This window comes from Electrophorus electricus, chromosome 19 (genome assembly GCF_041902795.1).
Source record: "Electrophorus electricus isolate QZ-2024a chromosome 19, ASM4190279v1, whole genome shotgun sequence".
Classification (NCBI taxonomy): domain Eukaryota; kingdom Metazoa; phylum Chordata; class Actinopteri; order Gymnotiformes; family Gymnotidae; genus Electrophorus; species Electrophorus electricus.
The window spans coordinates 17,107,501-17,129,401 of record NC_137515.1 but is presented as its reverse complement, the minus strand read 5'-3'; the positions used below and the strand labels follow the sequence as shown (position 1 = coordinate 17,129,401).

At 47.3% G+C, this 21,901-nt stretch overlaps 2 protein-coding genes across 21 annotated transcripts in view; both read right to left on the bottom strand.

Moving 5' to 3' along the window:
• nbeaa (neurobeachin a) overlaps positions 1–9,134 on the bottom strand; it is a 94,048-nt gene extending 84,914 nt beyond the window's left edge. For 3 of the 15 annotated variants that reach the window (XM_081702031.1, XM_081702034.1, XM_081702033.1), the window contains exon 1: positions 8,335–9,134. In XM_081702031.1, the coding sequence (XP_081558157.1) occupies positions 8,335–8,601 (267 nt within the window). In that variant the 5' untranslated portion in view covers positions 8,602–9,134. The remainder of the gene's footprint in view (positions 1–8,334) is intronic. The other 12 variants (XM_081702032.1, XM_081702035.1, XM_081702036.1 and 9 more) reach the window with 8 other exon arrangements.
• Positions 9,135–17,620: 8,486 nt separating this feature from the next.
• The window catches only part of stard13a (StAR related lipid transfer domain containing 13a), a 55,859-nt gene continuing 51,578 nt past the window's right edge, over positions 17,621–21,901 (bottom strand). For all 6 annotated transcript variants that reach the window (XM_081702116.1, XM_035535649.2, XM_081702117.1 and 3 more), the window contains 2 exons: positions 19,659–19,835; positions 17,621–19,322 (listed from right to left, as the gene is read on the bottom strand). In XM_081702116.1, coding sequence (XP_081558242.1) covers positions 19,205–19,322; positions 19,659–19,835 — 295 coding nt within the window. In that variant the 3' untranslated portion in view covers positions 17,621–19,204. The remainder of the gene's footprint in view (positions 19,323–19,658; positions 19,836–21,901) is intronic.

Below are 21,901 nucleotides of genomic sequence, written 5' to 3'. Positions count from 1 at the left end.
CCAGCCTCGCTCCCTCCCCCATGCTGTATGCCCCTCCCCCTCGCCTGCAAGCCTCTCACATTCTCTTGCCTCGTGCCAAATTACAAGGCACCACTCCTGGTTAGCTTCACTCAGGCTACCCACTTCAATCACACTGATCCTCCAAGACACACCTCGTACTCCACTCTGACCTTGAGGCAGGTAGATTCCCCCCTGCCCTCGGCCTTGGGGGCAATCAGAGAGAGCCAGAAGTGAGGAGATGGTCCCGAGAACCACGGCCTGCCTCATACAGACCAGAAACCCCACTGACAGATTCAGGAAGCATTCGCTGCCCAGTCCACAGCTTTAATAGGACGTCCTACGCACCGACATACAACACGAGCCTTGAAACAGTATCATTTTCCTCTGCACGAGCTGGGACTCATTCAGTCTCTGTGGATTCAGTTAACATTGTTTCAGGGTTATACAATATCAGCCACGTTATTAAAAATTCCTTTTTCCAACTTTATTAGGCACGACTACCTTAGAGGTGAGAATCTAACAAACTCTGTTCAACTCTGGTTGGTTTCTGTTCACGGGACCACTGCTTGTTGTACATGTTCTTTGCAGAGCACAGCATTTTTAAAACTGCAGTGATACAGAGAAGCCAGTGGCAGGTAGTGGGTGCTGCAGAGGTGTGTGTGTGTGTGTGTGTGTGTGTGTGTGTGTGTGTGTGTGTGTGTGTGTGTGTGTGTGTGTGTGTGTGTGTGTGTGTGTGTGTGTGTGTGTGTGTGTGTGTGTGTGTATCAGGGACCGTGATGTTACCAGAGATTTTACAGTGTCAATGTCGCTGCTCGGCCGAGAGTAGCATGCCACCCAAAATCATCAAGGCAGCGACAGTCATGTGGTGAGAAACTGACCAATGAGGTGGAGCTACAACTAGTTGGCCAAAAGACTGATGACTCTAGCTGTACTCCTACAAATAGTGTTTCTAATAAAGTAGCCTTGAAAAACAGCCAAAATGCAACACACTGGCCAGCCTCCTGGAGTGGCCCACGGTGCCCGTACTCTGGCTTCTTTTGGTCAACATCCATACTGCAGAATAAGAATGAACGTAAAAATAAAAAAAATAATAAAAAAAACCACACCTCTTTTCACAGCCAACTTTTTAAAAATGGCCTACTGAGTAAGACTAGTTTATAATGTACAGCTTGAAATAAGGCTTTGACCTCAGCCTCTCTTCTATTTTAAAAAAATCTCTCTCTCTCTCTCGACTGCGACTTTTTTTTTTCTTTTTTTTTTTTGGGCTAGCTGACCCTTTCCTCGTGTGCAGTAACTCGGGCTGCACGATCAGATGCCTTCTGCTCTCCCCTTTCACCTGAAGACCATCACGCTGAACAACAATAGTTATCTAGTTAGCTACACTCCAAACAGCTTCGCCCAGTTACAAAGCATCTCGGCTGGCCATCGCTCAGTCTCACAGACTTATAAGACTAGGCACGCACAGCCTTTGCTTGAACATCCGAGGAGGGTACTTCACACAGACGGCTCCCACCCTGCCGGAGGTCTCGCGGTGAAGCCGCGGCCGCCGGTCGGATCGCGCTCCTGCTCGTTTGTCTGATCCTGCCGCGCAGTGTTCGTCCGCCGGAGGAGGCAGACAGCAAGCGGCTGCCCTGAGGCTGCTTCAAGAACACGGCGTACGTTTGTGGTTTTTAGCAGAACAGCTGATGCCCTCAGTAGGCCGCTTGATCTGCCACGCAGGCAGCCCGACACGGCAAGAAGGCCAACGAAACGCGAGTGCTGTGTTTCACTTCTGCAGTTGTAAGTACAGAAGGCCAAGCAAACTCCAAAGGCATAAATGAATTATATATACACGCCACGGTCTTGTAACACAAATGTAATGTAATTTTTACAGTACAGTTGCAAGATGAAAAGCACAACAATATTCTTCAAATTCTATAGCACACAAGGCCTACAGTGTATATTTTTGTCAACATAAAATATATTATTTTTGTTTTTAAAATGTCTCTTTAATAGGCTGTTAAATCCACAATTGGTTCACCACAGAAAAGTTCATCACAATCCAAGCACATCACACCTCGGGCCAATTGCAGGCCATCCCAGCAGTTACACTTCAGGCCAATTGAAGCCCATCTCAGCCCGTGCACACACACACACACACACACACACACACACACACACACACACACACACACACACACACACACACACACACACACACCTTGGTGAACCACTCTGGACCCCAGTTTCTCATGTGAGGAGAAACTGCAGCTGTAAATTGTGTTTTCAGGACTAAAGCATTAGATTTTTTATTCTTCCATATTTATTGCATTGGCCATCACTTGCTTGGTTCCAAGCACAGACCCACACACCCACCTCAGTATGGCTGTTTCACTCACTGACTCCTGAAATTTACACTATTAGTTCATCTGCATTTTATTTTACTGAATGCAACCATAATTCCATGTTTAATTTAATATTGATCTACTAATTCTTCATGGGAATTTCAGTAGTAAATTGCTGTTCGAACCAGGCTACGAGTACCTCTTCACTCAGTCTCTGCTTAAAACCAATAGATATGTAATCTAATAACGATTACATGATGGTTATTCCTTCTAGCCAAAAACAAAAAAGAGAAAGGAAAGAAATCTTTGGACGGAGTTATATTCTGCAGCGCCTTATTCAAATGTAGTAGGCCACGTTAAAAGTCAGCAGGTTACCAGCGCAGGTAGCGGCTTTCCTGCGTCTGCATGGCGTTTGAGTACACCAGGATCACCGAGTGTTTACCCCCACGGATGCGGACAAGCGCCTGCTTTATATGCTCGGTTGGTTCCTCTCTCTCCGGCCCGTTTTCTGCCAGGTTCCGCCGCTCTTTCTACTGTCCCCAACGCTCAACTTTCTTCACCTTGGAAACAGCGTCTTTTGTTCTTTTTAAGGAAGAGATGCATAAATAAATGACTCTTGGTTGCGGTGAATGGCGTTTAATTGAAACGCTCTCGCCAGAAGACAGGTAAGCGGTTCAACCCCACACTGAGTTAGAAAAACTACATGAAGGCATCGCAAGGCTTGGATATTCGCATTTGCGCGTAATGCCTTTAATCATTCAGAACTACTGCAGTGTATAAACGGCTCGACCTGGTGTCACGTGGCCGGCAGGGGACTGCTGCAAAGCACTGCTGTGCTATTTTCAGGCTGCACTAGTGAGGGTGACAAATCGATTTCCTTAAATGTTTCTCCCAATATCCGTTCCAGTATTTTATTTTATTTTATTTTTTTGCTGATATAGACCCAATTCCGATACAATCTTTCAGATCTGTGCCATCTGTTTATATTGAAAATAAAAAATAAAAAAAATCACCCAGAATGCTTTGTCCTGGATAAAATAGGACTATATGATTCCATCTGAGACAGGATATAGTTAGTTCTTTGAATCTGTTCTACAGTGTATAAAATGTGATCTTATCTAAATCTGATATCCATCACTTGTGATGTACTTCACAAGTTCCACCACCGGAACAAAATGAGCCAAATGGACTTGGCCGCGTGACAGAGGGACCGGGCAGCGGTGCCACGCGTCGGAGTCCGCAATCTGCTGGGGCCGTGGCGTTCCAACCAGGCCGCTGACACAGAACATCAACCGTGTGAAAAAACCAACCAAACAACCACCAAACCCCCACAGACACACCCCCTTACAACAAGGAGGGTAACGGAGCGGCCCCTAGTTTCAGGAGTGATTCTCCACCGAGCGCGTGCCCATTTAGGCTGCGTTTCCCCCTGGCGAAGGGCAAGCGCGGATGCATAGATCATCCGCCTGCGGCCCACGACTTGAAGGCGTTCGGTCGATAATGACGGATGGCGTAGCGCTCCGTGCGGCCCGGCCTGATGGCGTCTCCCTCGGCCTACTGCTCGAGCCGCCGCATAAGCAGAGCCGGGGGCAGGAGTGAGCAGATTTCCATGCGCTCCGACCAGGACAAAGGGAGGCTGTTCCTTCCAGACACATCAGGACGGGGTCATGGCTGGTGCGCTTATTACACAGGTGCAAGAGTGGCTGTTAGCTCTGATCTGGACACAAAGAAGATTACCGCGGCCCTCTGGTTACCTTCATTAGCCCCTGCCTCATGTAGTGATGCTAGCGATTAATTAATTGATTACGCTGGCTTATCAGGATGTTTTGAATCGGTTATCCTCTCCATGGCGATGTTATATTGGAGATCGGAGAGGAGCCTTGACGGCTTAATCAAGACTCGCGGTAAACAGGAAGGCGCATTTCCAGTACAGCAATAAGCGTTTTTTGAAAAACAATGTTACATCACCATCATCACCACCAGGCATGAAACTTCAAGCATCCTGAGCGTGCAGTTTGTGAGTGGGCTTTGTCTGTGTTCCGCTGCCCACCCTCTGTGCTCATCCGGAGCTGTGCTGTACCACACCGCTCCCTGATCTGGGCTGGGCTGGAGGTTCGATGCTGCAGCGTGCCGCGCTGCCTCTGTGGGTTTGGCCGAGGCCTGTTTGTGCTGACCGCATGATCCTGGTCATTCTGACAGCGATGGTTTCGCAGAGCGGGAGTGTGAGTAATGAGATGTGGCCCTGAGGAGCCAGTCACGTGAGCTCAGTCATATAGATAGAGAGAGAGAGAGAGAGAGAGAGAGAGAGAGAAAAGGGTGTGAGAAAGGGGGGAGAGGAGGAGCGATGCAGAGGGACGGAGGTAGAAAGATGGAAGGGGGGAAGGAGAAAGCGAGAGAAGGAGAAAGATGGAGAGGGACAGAAAGATAGAGTGGAGGCAGAGAGAGGGAAAGTCAGACAGGGCTGTGGGCGCTGAAGACTGCAGCTACCTGCCATGCTGGATGGGCAAGCATACAGACTGACCTGCATTACTCTGAAATCATCAAAATATCTACAGAAGCCTCAACAGGATTGCGAGAGGCTGGCCGGGATCCGCACGTCCCACAAGACATTTGACTGCAAGTGTCACTAGGGCTCACCAGCACACTGGAGCCTATAGGATCAGTGCAAGGATCACGGCCAGGGTAACGACCAGCAAACTACACAGTACGCAGCACTGGCAGACATAGACTGCCCCGCAACACACACTCACTCATCATCATCGTTTTACTCCTTCGTTCTTACTCCTTTATGGCCATCGTTAAAACCACGCAGGGAATTTCAGTGGATTAATTCATAACCGTGTGCGTCCTCGCTGGAAAAAACAGCTGACAACAGTCAGTACGGTGGGAAGCAAGAGGCAATGTCCCGCGGTGCCGTTGCCATGGTAACGATGATGCTGGGGGTAACCACGGGAGAGCTCTAAACATCATGCCCTCGGTGGCAATCTGTGCACGCGCACATGTGTGTGTGTGTGCTTGCACACGAGAGAGAAGGAGGTGCCTTAAAGAGTAACCTCAAACAAAACGCTGGCTGTGTCTCGATCTCCAAGCTTCTCAGAGAAACGCTTCACGTTTACACCGTGTCGTGATTTCTGTGCTCTTGGAATTAGAGCAGTGTCGTAGAAATATAAGCGTGGGGGTGGGGTGCTCTAAAGACTACACCCAGATGGGGCTGGGGTTATGCTGGATCCGCTTCACAGATTCAGCTTCCTGTTCTCATAGGCTGGATGGAACCTCAGTATAGTACAAGATCAAATGCTATAGGTGGACGTTTCGCCATTATCCCGATCAGGGGTTTGAGTAGGAGGAGCCAACCCAGGCCAGCGATGAGCAGTGAAATGTAGCTGCATCTGTTTGGCCACTTTGCCTTCCAATAGAATTCACCGATGTCATCTTGACCAAACCAGTAGGCATCTATGCAGCCAATCCTGGCTCAAATTCCCCTGGAATACAAAATACACTGTCCATCACCAGAGTAGCACTGGCATAACCCAACCAATTAGGATGCATCACAGAATAGACAACAAAGGAATGCTGATGTTAGCACAAGATCACCAGGAAGCTTTTAAGATCTTTCTGAAACACATTTAGGAGAGTTTTGAGAAACAAAAAACAGGCATAAAAAGTGACAAGGCCTTTATTTTGATCTCCCGATTGGCTCACGCGACCATCTCCTTTTTGCGAAGGAAGATGGAGGCTCAACGTTGCGACATGAAAGCGCATGTTCTACGCAGACTGAGTTCGTCTGCGTTTGATCAGCGCGAGGCGGTTACTGCTTCGACTACAATAGCAACTATGTCAGCTCCGCTGGGGCCACGTGAACAGCACCAGGCAAGGCTGCCTATGACCTACTCGACTAGATAAGAGATCTGGAAACTGGTGTACGACCAGAAGCAGATTCTTGGGAAAATCTGAGCGCTGTTCGAATGTGATGCTACGACCCGTCTTAACCTGCTGGAAGCCACCTTATAGCTAGCACTGCTCCTGGTGCAGTGTAATAAATGTATAAGGTGTGTGTGTGTGTACACTGCAGAGGCTGCTGGCATTTGAACTTGCTTACAAGTCTTCACAAAAAGGCCAAAAGAGGCGGTTTTCTTTTTCCACCCTAATAAGATCATCCATCATTTCTTCTCCTTCACGGTGTCATCTGTTCGTGGGGCGGGAAAGGTTCCGATACCTCCACGCTAAGGTAAGGAACGCGTGTCTGAGTTCATTGTATCACGGCAGCGCACCGTAAGCTCTGCTCTGCTCTCCGCGTAAACGGCCGGGCTGTGCGGCACACGAACTAGGCCTGGACGTGTCCTGAGCCCAAAGGTTTCCATGCTGCAATCGCAGCCCTGACGCTAACGTGCTGAAGGCCTCAGATGCGTAGGGAGCCATACACCATCAGGCAAGCTTGTGCTGCGAGTTACTATTTTCCCAGGAAAGGAACGTGGTCACGTGGCTTAAATTCTGCGGAACAGCCGATTAATTAGCGCGATTAATTAGCGCGACCGGTGTATTCGCTTTGACTGGCGTCCGCAATCGATCCACGGGGCCTTGTGCTCGGATACAAGCTGCGGTTTTAGCCAGCGCTGCATAATGCATGAGGTCTAACCCACCTACGGCTCTAAATCGGCAACTGTGGTGCCTGCCAAGCGGTGTGCTCGAGGGTGTCTTTTCCGACGGAACCTGAAGTGAACCTCAGCGATATTCTTCGGAGCCCCACGTCCTCCCCCTGCACCATTCTCCACGGGCTCCGTTCGGTCGCGCTGGCTACAGGTTTCCGAGCGCATCGCCACTGCAGCAGCAACCCCCCCCCCCCACCCCGCACGCCACCTGCGCGTACACGCACGGCGCTCCCCTATCGGCACGGGCGAAGGAAAGCTGCATTTTATGCGCAGCGGGCACTCCGCGGGGAAAGTGCTGCAACATTCTCCGGACGGCACTGCCAACCAAATGTGATATTTATGAGGCACACAGTGCCAGGACCCAGAGACGCCACGCAAGTGAACGATCGCCTGACCGACGCTGTTTACGCAATCTAGTGTCATCCACATTATTTCTGTGGCGAGCACAAAATGTGAGCGAAGAGACACCAACCGACAGTGCCGCTGCTCACTGAGAAGGCGCCTGTATAATAACGTAACGGGCCTGGCTAGGACAGCCTTTAGCAACCGAAATCTTTCATCAAGATGTCGCCTCGCCGTGAAATGGGCTGCTGTCGCCATCGTTTCCACGAACGGACCTGTCCATATGCTTTATGGGCCGTGTCCCTGCTTATCGGACGTCTGTGGCTCAGTCTCCCAGAGAAACAGAAGCCTGCCTCACTGAACGCTGAAGATCACGGAATAACAGGTGCCAAAGATGGGTGTACCGTCACAGAAGCCACCAACCAGTCGTGAATATCAATTTATGCATGTGTCTGTCTCGCGGAAAATCTACTAACAATGCCCCCCACCCCCAAGGCAAATCAAATAAATAAAGTATAGTTTTGAAACATCCGACACAGGCCTTCCTTCTGCTAGTCGGGAATATGCCCCCCGTGATGAACAGAACCGACCGCAGGCAGAGGGGCTATTCAGCGAGTCATTGTTTCAGGCCGGCGTGTCGGTGGTGTAATTTTGTAGACCAGATGAACGCAACAACTCGCGGCAACATTGGGGCAAATTAAACAACCCCCCGCCACGACGAGCGCCGTGTTCGATTGTCTTTTCTCTCGTGCCGAAGGCTGCAATTCGAGCTGATCGTGCTGTCAACAAAAGGCATCGGGCCTTGAACAGCCCCCCTGGGAAATATTTCCTTACGATGCCGATGTTTTGGCCAGCGGTTTAATTCTAGAGGTTTGATGAATCCTTTAACAAACACACCGGGCTCAAATGACATCATCCCCTGCCAGCGCAGGCCAGAGCACGTTAAATAAAACATAATAAATAAATAAAACTGCCCAAGCACGGCAATGCCATTGTATGCAGATCCGCCACGAACTTACCAGATTCAGTACTGTCTCGACGATGTCTCTGTTGCTGACCTCCCCGACCTGGATCAGCCCAATTAGCACAGCGAACTTCATCTTGATATTCCGGATCGGAACCGAGGGGTTGATCACCCCAGCCGGCAGCACCATGGAGCCCGACCCGGACACCATCATTTCCCCGGCCACAGAACCCGCTGCGACTTGCTGCCCAGAGCCCGGTGGGCTTTCTCGGTCCGTGAGCGAGGCGGAACCCGGTGCTGAAACCGGTCTCTCGCTCGACATCTCCACCCGTAAGCAAAAGGAGCGGCCGCCTCTGTGTCTCACCTGCTTTGTATCACCAGCGACTGTGCAACCGCATGAAACCGAAGCAAAATACAAGATGCTATCAAAACTGCAGCGAAGCAGAGCACAGCTGTGCTGCAATCCAGCGTGTCCTCGCAGCCGTTCAGAGGGACGCACACGCCCGCCGGAAGAAACGCGGATTTCCTTGATGCTCGGCACAACGGTCCTCTCTCGCTGCTCTCCCCTCCGCTTCTGACGCCGACCCGCGCACAGTGCAGTCTCGGACTGTGTTGTCTTCCTCAGGACGCCATGTTGACGCCCCCTGGCTGCGGTAATGCTTACCACGCCTGCGTGCTGGAGCGCGCGGCTCGACGGGCCGCGGAGGTGCGGACCGAGCAGGGGCGCGTGCTGGAGCGCGCGGCTCGACGGGCCGCGGAGGTGCGAACCGATCAGGAGCGCGTGCTTGTATTAATAGTAGCCCATAAATATAATAAAAAATATCCCTCTTTCTTTTGAGATTAAAATACTAAATTGTACTTCCAAATTGTATGTCAATGGTCAAGCAAAGTTTAGCTCTCTCTGTCTGACATGCATTGCATATACACTCATTTGATCGTTCTTTTGGTAGTATTTCAGAAAGGCTAAACTCCACTGTGATGCATACCCAGCACGTGTACGGGAGCTGTGACTACAGGTCCTATAGGAGGTCTTATAGCTCATTACGTAAAGGACAGCTAAATTCATACCAGCACCACTTTCAAGAACAGGGTAAAGTACATGTGAATCACAGTTAGCTAAGTCCCAACTCCCTTCTCTCTCTCTCTCTCTCTCTCTCTCTCTCTCTCTCTCTCTCTCTCTCTCTCTCTCTCTCTCTCTCTCTCCTTTTCTGAAAATAGAATGAATGTCTAATAACTACAGTGATTCCATTCCAGTTCACTCAAGTTATACAAGACCAGTGCCTATATAAATATAAATCTTGCAGACTGGGAAAAAAAAGACTGCTTGTCATTAGCGTAGACAATAACAATAATCCAATTTACCACATCCTTCTCTCAGTGTCACAGGATTCTGCCTCGATAAGAGTTTTGTTTAGAATACAGCACATTTTGCTGTTCATTCACAAATGTTCCCTTATCTCACTTTTAAATTGTCTTAGCGGAGATGCTGTGCACGCACTTAAATAATTTCACTGTGCAATCTAGTGAGACAAGGCCACAAAAAAACAACATGCAGACATGTAAACAAGTGTCCCCCTGACCAGCCTGATCTTATGCTTAAAACATGGGAGAAATCGGATTTTTTTTATTCAGAAAAAATTCTCAAACACAAATTTCTTATGAAAAATTCTAACTGATGTACGTTTCCAAATTTCGTGTGTTTATTTGAAAGTCGCCTGTCTCTTTAGGGTCCCCTAAGCAGCCTACGAGGTGTGATGCACACTGAATCCCCTACATGAATCAATAAACATGGGAAAGTTGAGAGAAAACAACCAAAGACAAAATGTTATTGAGCTGCATGAATTAGCACATGACTGAAAAAAAAAAAAAGCTTCACAGTTGAAAATACCTCTGCAGTCTGGACGATAATGAAGAAGCCTCTGACAACTGAGCAGCTGAGGCAGTGATGGACCTGCCTGGAATAAGGTGCTGTTGTTTTGCCAGAAGAAATTCTCTGCAGCCACAAGTGTAAGTGGCTAGAGTTTGCTAAACATTGCTAAGAACTGGGAACTGGTTCTGTGGACAGATTCGACTAACATAGAGCGCTTTCCCCCCCCCAACAACCCACAGACTGAACTGAACAGGGGCATCTGGGAGAGATGTTGTCTGATGTCATGGTCTCAGACCTCTTTATACTACACGTGTTGTCTCATCTCATCCAGTATTGTTAAGAGAAGACCCACTGATGATGTTTTTGTCCTTGAAAAATAAAAATAAATACATATTTACGATTTATCTTATATTTTATATTTTCATCGCTAAATATGGCCTTTTTTTGTTCATTTTACCAAGAGTAGCAGTAATCCTGGGGTTAACTGCCTGGAGCTCCTCCATGTGCCCACAGCATAAACGCTGACCACCGGGACTTCGAGGACCAGGATGGCTGCATTTATCCAGCGGTAGAGGCTGGGGGATCCTGCCAGTCTCTCTCCATGAAGACCCCAATACAGAAAGGAGATGAACAACCAGAGGACTGACTGCAGTCCCAGGCAGCGGGTCGAACAAACCCTCCCTCAGGACTAAGGGCGCCAGAGGAGCTCTGCTTCCACAGCAGGTTGAGTCAAATCAACCTTTATCAAATTGCTTCTGTAGTGGGGAAACAAAAAAAAAACACACTTGAAAGAGGCAACAAACCTTGAGGAGGCAAGACTCAGGTTAATCTTCCTCTTCCTTGAGTAAATTTCCAGCTTTTAACAGATGCTATTCTGTGACTTACATATTTAGCACTGTAACAGTGCACATGGACCCCAGAGATAAAACCTTTACTCTGGTGTTACTGGCACCATGTGCTACCTGCTTTACCAGGTGATCTACAGCAGTGAGAGATTAGAGAAGATCTTTTTTTCAAAACACGACAGCCTTTGGTTAGGTAACAAGCTCCTCAGTGCCCCGGACTTTGGTCCTCAACCGCCCATCAGTTCTGCTCTCCACGGAGCCCACGTCATCGCCATGGCAGTCACGTCGCTGTAGGAAAGCCCCTCCGCTGAATGGGAGGTCTGTGAGCGGACACTCCGAATCGGGGCCGGAAGCGGCGAGGCGCTCGCAGCCCGGATCACGCGGGGCGCGTGGGCCTGACTCCATGCAGACGTAGCTTAGGCCCGATGGCGGGTTCCCGTCCGTGAAAACAGCCTCTGAGATCGCACACAGGGACCCATCACGGCATTCCGACGCTGCTTTCGCTTCTCCTCCTTAGTCCATGCGTGACTCTGCCTCTCCTCAGCCGACAAAATTCCCGCGCTAAGGGGGCCTGCACTCAGGCTGAGAGGGAAAAAACTCCCTCTGTTCCTGCTGAAAACCACCAAGTGACAATCACGTAACACCCTGGAAGCCACTGAAATAACACTCCCTGATAGATTCGGTGCTGAAGGACGGAATGATGAGGAAGGATGGTTAGACTGGGCTCCAAACTGCTGGAATAGCCGTAAACGTGAGACCGTGCGCTACGTGGCAGCGCAGACCTGCACTGCCCACCACTGCACATCAAACTGCAGAGCAGTCTCTGATCCATGGCTACAGCAACAACAGGATTCAAAGGCTTAATAGTGGATGTGTAAGAGCAATTTCAGCCAGGGAAAAGGTATTCAATTAGTGACATTCCTCAAATTATCAAATTCCTGATATTTAACATGGTGCCAGTGGTTAAAGGTCTGGCTTAAGTACAACTTGACTAGATGGTTGGTGCTTTGTTGATTTTGTATTGACGTGTGCATTCAAATTCACTAAAGTCAACTATCTTATTTTGTTTACTTGCATGTGGCGTAAAATCATTTCCTTTGCGTTGGCTTGGTCACGCAGCTGTTTTCTGGTTGGCTTAGGTGAGCAGCATCTCTGTGGTTACTGATTGTGAGTGTGTGTGTGTGTGTGTGCATTTAAGACACCCCATGTTTTGTGTACAGGAACACATCTGCTCCGAGGCATTGTCATCAGGCACATAGGGAAGGAATGAACTTGGGCAGTCACAGTTCACAGATACGCTTTCCATGGTGCGCTGTAGAAGGTAAATGAGAAATGCAGGATTGGTTCATGATTAATCTCCAGGTAGAAAACAGAGTGTGCCACCAGGATGTATACTGGAGAGAAAGAGGGAGACTGGAACAAAGGATTTTGTGATTAACACCGAGATAGAAAAAAGAGAGCTGATTGAGATTTGTGGTGCCAGCAAGCTCCTACGTCTGTCTCACATTCAGCTCTGTATCGAACTTTGAAGGGAGAGACCGAATGAGAGAGATGTCAGTTTTCTTTCTTGACTGCTGCAATGGAGGGAGAGAGCTACTGGATTACGATCAAACACAAATGCAGACGCTCACTCACTCACTCACACACACACACACACACACACACACACACACACACACACACACACATAGTGCAGAACACAGTGTGCTCATTTTAGCCTCTAGAAGTGAGATCTCCACTGCACCAGGCACACATGCTGTTAATTGCACCCAACACACACACACACCCTCTGACCCACCGACACCCACCCACACACACCCACACCCCCCCCCCATACCCCCCCCCCCCCCCACACACACACACACAGAGTCATGCATCCTTTGTGATAGCACAAAAGCCTTTGCTGGCAAACTGGCTGATCCAACAAAGGAGAGGAATAAAGTCTTAACTGCTTCAATTGTCCGATAAGCAGAAAGCCCTTTTATTTCCTGCTGCCTCTCCTTTGTCCATGAGTCAAGTGGAGCGTTTACGGTGCGCACTGATCGCTAGCATATTGCTAAACACACACAACGCAGAACACACCAGCTCTGCCTTTCACGCATGTGTATGTGCATGACCATGTGCAAGCACACCCAGACTGTCGACTACTATACACAACAAGGGCCTGCTTTAAGGAAATGGGATGTCTTTGTGAAATCTGAACTGCTCGTCACATTAAACCCAGTCTTTACGTTACATTTACATGTACATTTACATTTACACTTACATTTATGGCATTTAGCAGAAGCTCAAAGTGACTTTCGAAAGTGCTTTGTCATTTACTCATAGAATACATTCTAGCCAGTGCAGCAGGTTAGAGTGTAGTTGAAGTAGAATACTGTAGAAGTACAGGGATCAAACTGTGTGTTGCCTCATGAGGGAGGAGAAGTGACTCCTCGGCGCTGGGAGCGAGTGTAGCGGCTGAGCACCCCGCGGCAGCATCAGTGGTGTTGAGAGGCTGCAGGGTCCTGCTATGATGCATGACTGCAACATTGTGACTGACATCTACCAACCGAGGCTGTGTGTGCTGTCTCAGGAACGCAGGAGAGCTGGGCAGTCATTTCTGTCTCTAGAAGTGAGACCTCCACTGCACCAGGACAACACCGTTACCTGTTAACACACACGCACACACATACGCGTGCGCGCGCGCACACACACACACACACACACACACACACGCCCACACATACATGCACACGCGCGCGCACACACGCGCGCGCATGCACAGGCTGGCACGCATGCACACACACATTCTCACCTTTTGGAGGTGAGAAACTACACTGATCCTGGTGCTGCCTGCAAGTCTACATCGTCCTGTAACATTACTCAGTTGATTACTCGGGCTAGCTTATATATCTTCAGACAGATGTTCCTAACAGTAGCGGTTCTAGACCATTTGAAGGTAGAGGGGTGGCCTGTTTATTTCTACCTTATTGTTCTCCACTTAAGTCATATTAAACAAGGCATTGCGAGCATTAAGTCAAGGTTCTATATCACTCAACATTTTATTTGTGCTTGCCTACGTTACTGTTAGAATAAAGGTCTACTGACACCAAGTACCTTTTTCTGACAAAAAAATAAAACAAAAACAATGTAACGTTCTTTTTAAAAACACTTTTATATTCTTATTTTTCGTAAACATGTAGCCAGATGTGTTTAACACTATCAACAAAACAATACAAGGCTTTTCATTAAGCTGATAGTTGGCAGATGTTCCCGGACGGGAGCAGACTAGGACGCACTGGTGACGCGGCGTCTACGCATTATGAAGGCTCACTGCTGTGCTATGGGGTTTATAGTCAGTGTGTTGTTTATCGTTAATAGATAATGTGTTAGTTGCAGACAGTACTGAATGCAGACAGCGGGAAGGTGGAGCTCTATGCTAGCCCATGCGGATATCCACTCACAGTATTCCACCACGCGTAATGCGTTATAACACACCTGTAAACCTACAGTTTGGGGCTGGATCAAATCAGTCCCGTTTTAGCCAATTCGTATTTTTCGTGTGACCGTTAGGTGGTGCTATTGTTCCTAGGTCCACGGGAGTCCGAAATAATCTGCTTCAAAGCATTTCACAACAGCAAATAAAACGATGTGGACGGCAAAAATCTAGTAAATTATTTAGATGGAATTATTTAGATCTTTATTAGATGGGGAGGCTTTAGCCCCACGATTCCAGTTATACCAGCTGCTGCTGGTTACATTTAAATCTACGTGTGTGAAGGGCAGTTTGTCAGACTACAATTCAGATGTGAGATGTAATAACTTATGTTTCTTTCTAAAAAGAAACAGAAGAGTAGTGTAATGTAACTCACTGTTGCTAGAGTAAAGACCAGAGTACCCCTACTGTCTCTCCTGCACACGCTCCACGCTCCGCACACGCTCCACGCCCTGCATACACTCCACACACACTCCACACATGCTCCACACACACTCCACACACTCCACACATGCTCCACACACACTCCACACCCTGCACACACGCTCCACACGCTCTACACACGCTCCACAAACGCTCCACATGCTCCACACACACTCCACACATGCTCCACACACACTCCACACCCTGCACACCCTGCACACACGCTCCACACGCTCTACACACGCTCCACAAACGCTCCACATGCTCCACACACACTCCACACATGCTCCACACACACTCCACACCCTGCACACTCCAGCTCGTGTGTCTCCCCTGCCCATCCAGCCTGAGCAGGGCCCATGAATACATAGATCCAGCAAAGCCTGTGTGGGATTTTCAGTGCAATAACTGGGAGATGTGAAAATATGTTAATGGATCTGCTATGAAGGAAGAACAGCCACCTGAGACCATGACGAACGGCGACATGTGATCAGACTCTGTTATGGGTAAATAAGGCCATGATTTGGGCTCTTGTGTAACCTCCAGTGCGGCGTTTCATTTTAAACACCCCCTGCTCATCAAACGAGTGGCATGCGCTGGATGGAGTGTTTAAAAATGGAGGCTGCCACCCCCAAACATCTGTGGCATTAATCACCGAATAGCAGAACCCTATAGTTATGGTCACTGTGTGAAAACAGAACACGAGGCAAAGAAGAACAGATGGAGAGAGAAGGAGAGAGAGAGAGAGAGAGAGAGAGAGAGACAAGGAAGCAACTGTGTGCTCCTTTCTGTCTCAACCTCTTCCTCTCTCTTTCTAATTCTGTCTCTCTAGCTGTGTCTCTCCTGGGCTGTGCACTAGGCACTGGGTCTCCTGTCTTCAGACTGGCGCTCGGACTATAGACTCTCGATGACGAGATGACGAGCACAAGGGTAACAGTGACCTGGCAGTGGCTTTGACCAGGTGCACAGGAAGCTAAGCGCAGATCTGGTGAGTAACCAAGCGCCGGCTCCCCCTGCGTCTGCAGCTTCAGTGTTAACGTGTTTGTAAAGGTGGTCGATTACGGTGTCTTTGTTTGGACTGGAAGCCGAACAAGATGCACACGCACACATGCGTACACAAAGACACAGACACTGGTATTAATAATTTAGCCATTTGATATTTTATTTATTAATGACCTTAGAGCAGAGCAGGTTGCAGTGGGCTCACACAGGCAATTCCCAGTACAGCCAATCACTTTTGAGAATGGATCCCTGGTACACTCTGTGCACAGCTGCCCTGGGCCATCATGCCTGTGTGTGCTGATGTGTATATTTGTCTATGAGTAGGCTGTGACAAAATCTATGTGTATATATGTATGTGTGTGCACTCTGGACCTGTCTGTTCCTGCCCATGGTACACACAGTGTGTGTGTGTGTGTGTGTGTGTGCGTGTGTGAGTATGTGTGCGTGTGTGCGCGTGTGTGAGTATGTGTGTGTGTGTGTGTGACCTTTTACATCATCATAGACATTATTCATAGACATAGACATAGACATTATCTTTCACAATACTGTTCCTGCATACTGTTCCTGCATACTGTTTCTACAAAATATTTTATTAGTCACTAATAAATTTATATAGTCATTTATAAAGTTGATCTGTTACTAAAATTGATATTTGGTACAGTCCGTCTGATTAATCATAAAAAGAGGGTAGTAATTGATTCTATTCCAAATGGTAAAATCGAATTGATTTGAACTACGAGCGGATTAAATCACTTGGAGGGTTTCATGAATTTTAAGCATTTATTCCGTAATGAAAACAGGTGCACAATGCAGTACCAATTTCCACCAGGAGAGGTCACGCAACGTTCTAATCCTACTTCTACTAAGATTCCTTGCTCAATTGTCCTGATCTAACACAATCCAATTAAAATACATCAGACCTTAAGACGGTCAAGCAGGGCATTGCAGTATCCCTTCATACATATGCACACGTAAATATGCACGCGCGCGCACACAGACACAGACACACACACACACACACACACACACACACACACACACACACACACCATGAGAGCATAAGAATGAGTTTGTGGCGCTCGTTGATGCCTTGGTGATGTATGGGATACGAGACATTAGAGGAGAAAAGGACACGCCACCACCTCACATTAGACTAATGAAGATTTACAGTAGGCTCTGGGTGCCCTCTGCATCACCCAAATCTGTGTGTTTAGACATATTAGTCATATAAAGGGCTGATCAATATTTCTGCCAGAGTTGGTTTTGCAGGCTCAGAATGTGCTTAGGAACGCAGTTTTTAAACAAATAAATTATTCTGTGACCTTTGATTTGCTGGCTGCCATTGAGATCTCATTGTTCGAGCTCCCAGCTCTTAAAGAGGTAGGCTAAGATAGAGATAGGTTCAGCAGCTTAATGCCTCAATGCCACCCTCTAGTGGACAACCTGAGAGAGTCCGGGCAAGTTCAATTATAGTTCTGTGGCAAGTTGGCTACAGTAGTTTTGCATTTACCATAAACTGCACATGGAGATGATAAGCATTCATTTTCATTTTTAGTTCATTTTGATGTTTATAAGATTAACAACGGGGAGAAAGTGATAGTTAATAACTTGTTAATAACACACTGAAAATCTAATTTGAAGACTTTAAGACTAAGTGTATAGACACACATGCATGTGCACAGATGCAACCACAATCTCACAAATAAAGGGAACAACAGTGCAGTGCATCTCCCAGTGAGGCTTTAATTGTCCTTGTTACAAAGCTCTGCTCCTCCTGTACTTCCCTCTGAACTACACTGGAACTGTGATAAATGTGTGGCCTGCCACGGAGCTCACATCAAACACTCACACACACACTCACACAATCACACACTCACACACACACACACACACACACACACACACACACACACTCACACACACACTCACACACACACACACACTCACACACACACACACACACACACACACACACACATACACTGCTCCCATCCATACAGCACTAGAGAAGCATGGAAACACCAGCTTACTTTTTTTTTTTGGTATTGCATTATTTTCAACATATCAATATGACACAGGAGATAAAAGGTTATGAGCAAAACAAGCAGGTAAATCTGCCTGTAAGCTTAACGTATGTACAAAATATACAGTGATTACATATATAAACATATACACATGCAAATATATACAGTTACACATCATATATTGTAGGTTTACAGTGTTGTGTTTTAAAACTGAATACAGACATGCTTCTTAGAAGCTGTGAAATGGATTAATGTCCTAGACATTGTATAGCATGACATTGAGACAATAATAATAATAATAATAATAATAATTACTTTTTATATTTATGCACACAAATCTGCCTTGAAAGTATAGCTGTAAGAACTAAAAACTGGTGTATTTTCAGTTGCATGTACTGAAATGGCAGCTTGTCCCAGTCCAAATCCACAGTTTCCTCCCACTCTGTGACAGAACGGCTCCCCTGAGCACAGGGAACCACAGCACCACAGCTCACAATTAGGTAAACGGGTGAGGGCTGGAGCTCACACTTACCTCACGTTTAAAACTAATTTTAAAATGACTAATAGCCACTTCAGGTTCAGCCAGTAAATGCCCTGGGGGTGGGGGGGGGGGGTGGGGGGGGGGCTTTAATACGCGGGAGTTTAATCAATCAACTAGACGTGCACCGTGATGGCTGGACTGTGGAATTTTCTTCATCATATCTACTGCTGGATGCAGTGTTTGTTAAAGCCATTTGCAAGGGTTAAATGCAGGCGTGGGCAGGGTTTAGTCCAGGAGTGCTGCAGGGGTCAGGTAGCACACAGCACTGCACAGACCAGAGCCACAGCCCGTGGGAGCCGAGCCGAACCGCATCCTCTCATCGCCTCTTTGGCACTCCTTGGCGGCCCTCCTTGCCCGCTCAGCGGGCACTCTCTCGCGCCTTTGCCCGAGAAACGGTCTGAGCCACGGCCACCCCATTCCGATGCCCGTGGGAAACCGCGGTCATCGAAAACGGGTTTGTTCACCAAAGCCGCTGCTATTGTTTATACCTGCAAAAAGTGCCATGGTTGTCTTTCATTCTCCTTCTACATCCTCTTCCTCACACTCTTCTACGTTGTCTTATTGCTTATCGCTTACAGTATCTAAAGTTCGTTCCATGTTCCACACATCTACCTCCTGAATCTAACCCTGGTCCTCACCCCAACCCTGGGCCCAGCCCTGACACTGGTCCTCTCCCCGACCCTGGTCCTCACCCTGACCCTGAGCCCAGCGCTGACCCCCACACCCTGCTCCCTGGACAAGCTCAGATCTTAGTCTCAGGGCCCTCGGTGTCCAGTGGCTGGAAGGAGCTTCGAATGCGTGCAACTTCAGCGGCGCACAGATGGCCAAAAGCTTTGTTGTACCACTCAGGAGATTTGCCCCTGTGACAAAACACACAATCAAAGGCAATCAGAAGACGGAGAAGCTGAGTAAACCACACACACACACACAAAGCACACACCTGTACCTGGCCTAAACTCCAGATTTACACTAGCAATGTGAATTCTCCACTGCAAATCACAAACATTTTGAGTGTAGACGTAATCAAATTTATTCTGGGTCCCTAAAGCTGCATGCACTACATAGACTAATTATGTTCTACCGCCCTCTTGTGGACACAGCATTTATTTATAAGACCGAACAGTCAGTAGAGTGAATACAAAGATCGTATCTGTTGTGTGAATGGGATTGCAGTGCAGCTCAGTAAAAGCACCTACTTGAGGTCCACTCTGCAGATGTGTGTGAGCCTCGACTTGCCAGAGCCACATGGCTCTAGAAGGTAGTGTGACTCCAGCACCACTCCCCGAACTCCGCTCACAGACACCCAGTCATCAAGCTCAACGGAAACCGCCACTAACACACACACACCTTTCGGCATGTCTGTTCGCCACGTCCTAAACACCAGAGATATTTCAATGTTTAATATCGATGTTACATACCAAATCAAAGTCATCCACATAGCCTAAAGAAATCAACAGGGTGCAACTTGTCAGGCACACACACACACACACACACACACACACACACACACACACACACACACACAAACACACAAAACATCAACTCTTAGAAAGCTATTTTTACAGGCACATGTCATATCAAGATCTGCTCTAAACTGTTCCACAAATGCTGATATCCCACTAAGACTTGGACATGGCCTGTGAGTCCAGAACATTGGTCCAGGATGTCAAGGCATAGACATACACCCATACGCAGACAGGAGACATGTAAAGACAAGGTTAGCTCCACAGACGACACACACTGCTGCTGAGTGTCATCATGCCAAGCACAGATTTCATTAACCTCCAAGCAGCATGTACAAGTGTAGTGTCACCCCTCTAATCTCACGTGTAGTGTCACCCCTCTAATCTCAAATGTAGTGTGACTCCTCTAATCTCAAGTGTAGTGTGACTCCTCTAATCTCACGTGTAGTGTCACCCCTCTAATCTCACGTGTAGTGTCACCCCTCTAATCTCACGTGTAGTGTCACCCCTCTAATCTCACGTGTAGTGTCACCCCTCTAATCTCAAGTGTAGTGTGACTCCTCTAATCTCACGTGTAGTGTTACCCTCTAATCTCAAGTGCAGTGTGACTCCTCTAATCTCAAGTGTAGTGTGACTCCTCTAATCTCACGTGTAGTGTTACCCTCTAATCTCAAGCATAGTGTTACCCCTCTAAACTCAAGTGTAGTGTTACCCTCTAATATCAGATGTAGTGTTACCCTCTAATCTCAAGCGTAGTGTTACCCTCTAATCTCAAGTGTAGTGTTACCCTCTAATCTCAGGTGTAGTGTTACCCTCTAATATCAAGCATAGTGTTACCCCTCTAAACTCAAGTGTAGTGTTACCCTCTAATATCAGATGTAGTGTTACCCTCTAATCTCAAGCGTAGTGTTACCCTCTAATCTCAGGTGTAGTGTTACCCTCTAATATCAAGCATAGTGTTACCCCTCTAAACTCAAGTGTAGTGTTACCCTCTAATCTCAGATGTAGTGTTACCCTCTAATCTCAAGCGTAGTGTTACCCTCTAATCTCAAGCGTAGTGTTACCCTCTAACCTAAACACATATGCACATATTTGTCAGATGGGACTATCTGGAGCATAGAATTTTACATGGTCTTCTGGCTCCTTCTTAAACAAAGGAACCAGTGTCCTTATACAATTCAGGCAGTGGCAATGACATAATCTGTCAATTTATTTATTTATTTATTTTGTGTGTGTGTGTGTTTTTTTGGAACACAATTACGACTGTATTAGTGGTAAAGCATAACTGACACATTAGGTTAGTACAACCTAAAACCCAACACAACCTAAAACCCAATTCAGAAACAGAGCTACTTCAGAAACATCATCATCATCATCATCATCATCAATATTATTATTGTTGTTGTTGTTGACTCAATGTCTAGCTATACAGCGTCTAGGACATTTCCCTGATTCTAAGGAGCTCGTCTGTATTCAGTTTTAGGTTGTACTAATTATTAATGTGTGAATTACTAATTACTTCAGAAACACAAAACAGACCAAGAACACCAAACACCAAAAAAACCCACCATTATTTATCATTATTTACAAATGCTAAATGCTTTACAAATTTAGATACGGAGATTCAATATCATTTAGCATTTGTGTGAGCATTATTTACAAATGCTCTGTGTGTGTGTGTGTGTGTGTGTGTGTGTGTGTGTGTGTGTGTGTGTGTGTGTGTGTGCATATGTGTGCGTGTGTGTGCATGTATGTGTCTATGTGAGTGTGTGAGTGTGCGTGTGTGTGTGTGTGTGTGTGTGTGTGTGTCTGGAACATTTTAGTGGAGAAGGACCCAGCATGCAGTATGGTTAGTGATCTATAAAGGGTGTGTGTTCTGTTAATTTGGACATGTGTTACCAAGGACACCGGTGCAGGCGTGCCATGCCAGCCAAATCAACTGTGTTAGTAAGATGACAGGGTGAAGTCCAGCGTAG